Source organism: Cariama cristata, unplaced genomic scaffold, assembly GCF_000690535.1.
Source record: "Cariama cristata isolate BGI_N322 unplaced genomic scaffold, ASM69053v1 scaffold9306, whole genome shotgun sequence".
In the NCBI taxonomy this organism is placed as follows: Eukaryota; Metazoa; Chordata; class Aves; order Cariamiformes; family Cariamidae; genus Cariama; species Cariama cristata.
Genome location: NW_009623792.1, coordinates 33,209 through 35,849, shown reverse-complemented (window position 1 = coordinate 35,849; position 2,641 = coordinate 33,209). Strand labels below are relative to the sequence as shown.

At 57.7% G+C, this 2,641-nt stretch overlaps 1 protein-coding gene across 1 annotated transcript in view; it reads right to left on the bottom strand.

Annotated features, from left to right (window-relative positions):
- Nucleotides 1–2,187: 2,187 nt before the first annotated feature.
- BIN3 (bridging integrator 3) overlaps nucleotides 2,188–2,641 on the bottom strand; it is a gene marked incomplete at both ends in the record, with an annotated part of 24,058 nt that continues 23,604 nt past the window's right edge. The window contains one exon of the mRNA XM_009702901.1: nucleotides 2,188–2,322. Coding sequence (XP_009701203.1) covers nucleotides 2,188–2,322 — 135 coding nt within the window. The remainder of the gene's footprint in view (nucleotides 2,323–2,641) is intronic.

Genomic DNA, 2,641 nt, shown 5'->3' with positions numbered 1-2,641 from the left:
GGCGGGGTACACCAGCCACAGCCCATCACTGTCCACATGCTTCCCATCGCCAGCTCACACCTGGGATACTGGGATGGGGATGCGGATGCTCCCGGCATCACCGCGGCAGCCCCCCGGTTGCCCTCCCCTGCCCAGGTCCCTGCAGGTGAGCAGCGGTTGCGGGGTGAGTCAGGGCTCCCAGGTGCTATTCTTGGCTTGCCACTGACTCATTAAGTTACCTTGGGCAAGTCACTTCCCTTTTCTTTTTTATTTCAGCCACCTGCAATGGAGAGAAACGTCACGCAGCCCCGAGTAAGAGCTTCTGAATCGGGAGGGGAACACGGCCTGAGTCCAGCCTCGGCACAAACGAGTCCTTAGGGGAGTGCCGAGCTCTCCTCCCGGCAGCAGAGATGCCGTCGTGCCGGTGCATCCCTCCCCGGGGGTGGAAGGATGCAGCCAGTGCTGGGGAAGAGGGATGCGGCTCCCATCTAGGTCGGCAGGGAGGGCGGGATGTGAGATGCTTCAGCATCCATCTGGGATCAGACTACATCAGCTTCGTTACGACGCTGCCTCTTGGGTATTAAAAAGGAGATTTCGCTTGCCTTGCCTAACAAAAATCCTCACCTGAAGAGAGAGACGGTGCAGACGGCCAAGAAACAAAATCGAGGATTCCCAAGAAGAAGAGGTTACGAATGGGGAGTCTTGCCAACAGCCCCAGCAACAGCACCCGGCCGCTCCCGCTCACATCTCCCGGCACCCTGAGCCCATCGCTCCCCGGGGAGCAGCCGGGAGCCAGGATGAGCGAAGCGAGGGACATCACAGCCAAGGACAGAGGGGCAAAGCTGCTCCCTAAGGAACTGCCAGCGGATCACCAACACCTGGCTAGGGCAGGCAGCATTGGGGTTTCAAGGTCTCATCCAACCGACCCACCCACAGCGAGCGGCTGGAGAGGGGTTTGCAGGGGAAAGAGCCAGCGCGATTTTTTTTGCGGTGGCTCCAAGGAATTTGGTTATTTCGGCTGCGATGGCTGGAACAGGGAGCCCCGCGCGCCCGATGATTGCTAAGGGAACAGCAAGAACAGCATCCCCAGCACCCACCCAGGCGACGGCAGGGTTGCATCGGCACCATCTGGTAGGTGAATCAGCCTGCAGACAACTTGCTGGCAGCTCTGCGGAGAGGGCCCCCGGGCTGCTCCGGGGGGAGGCCCCCCCCCCCCATCACCCCCCCCAAGTCGGAGGTGAGATGAAACACGTGCTCTTTGCACCTCCTTGCAGCCACCCCACCGCACCTGTGTCGCTGCCGCAGCTCCCTTCCAAAAAAAATACCGTAGGAAAGCACCCACGTGAGGAGCAGCACACGGTTTCGCCCACCTCCTGGCGCCGGACCACCTCGTGACCCAGGGCACGACGTATGCCCGAGATGCCAGAAGTTCAAAGCTAGATTAGATCTCAAGAATGTCCCTCTCCGGCCTAAAGAAAAAGGCGAGAGGAGAAGGAAGATGGAGGAGGAGCGGCAGCAAGTCACAGAAGGAAGCTGGAGGATGGAAATTCAAGCAGGCTGTGGTTTATTTAGGCCACCCCTTCCCGCAAATCCTTGGTGTGGAGATTACACAACGGCCTCCTCTACCTCTGCCAGCACACGCCAAGAGCCAGAAGAGCCCCTTAAGATGAGCCCCGAGCATCTCATAACCTCAAACAAGATCCAACCCTGAGCTCAGGACTACAAACGCAAAGAGATGGTGTACCCAGACGAATAAAGCCACCAAATGCCAGCGGCTCGTCTATAACCAGGGCTTGAACTGCATTACGCAGGCAATCTCGTGGGACAGGCCATCATAGATGTACCAGGAGTGTCCCTGATAGGAGGCAGATCCATATGAACCAGCAAAAAACCTCACCTCTGGCTGTCCTTTCTATCCGGCAGCCAGCACCACAGGTACTGGCAGATGCCAACCTGCTCTTCTGCCAGGACAAGGTCCAACTGCTCCCTGCTCCCCATCCCCTCTCACTGCCTGGTAATTAAAATTGCTGGAAATACGGCATTTGGGCAGAGGATTGCTGTGTGTTACCTGTGCATTACACTCAGCTCGAGGAGGTACCTTGCTCTAGGAGCAATTCACACCCAGGTGGGACCCCAGATGCTCCGCAGCAAGGATGCCCACCAAAGGGACACCTGGCAGTGCCCCGCAGACAGGGGACAGCATCTCACCTGCGCCCGGACCAGCGACTCAAAGCTGGGTTTGAAGTAATCGATGCGGCTGCTATAAAACTTGGGCATTTCCTCCAGGAGTTGCTTGTTTTTGGCTTCAAAGTCCTCCTTCACCGGCCTCAGCTCTTCACGGGCCTGGGAAAGGAGAGAGGATGGAAGTCAGACATCTGGGAAAATGCCCTTCCTTTGGGTAGACCTGCATAAAGGCCACCTCAGGCCAGCAGACTGCTCTGCCTTGACCCGAGGACAACCAGCAACCAGCCTGGTAGGACCAAGTGACCAGTTTAATGGAGCTTGGTGGGACCAAGTGACCAACTAACAGAGCCTGGTGGGACCCAAATGACTAATTAATGGAGCCTGGTGGGACCCATGCGACCATCCAACGGAGCCTGGTGGGACCAAGTGACCAGCTAACAGAGCCTGGTGGGACCCAAGTGACCAACTAACAGAGCAC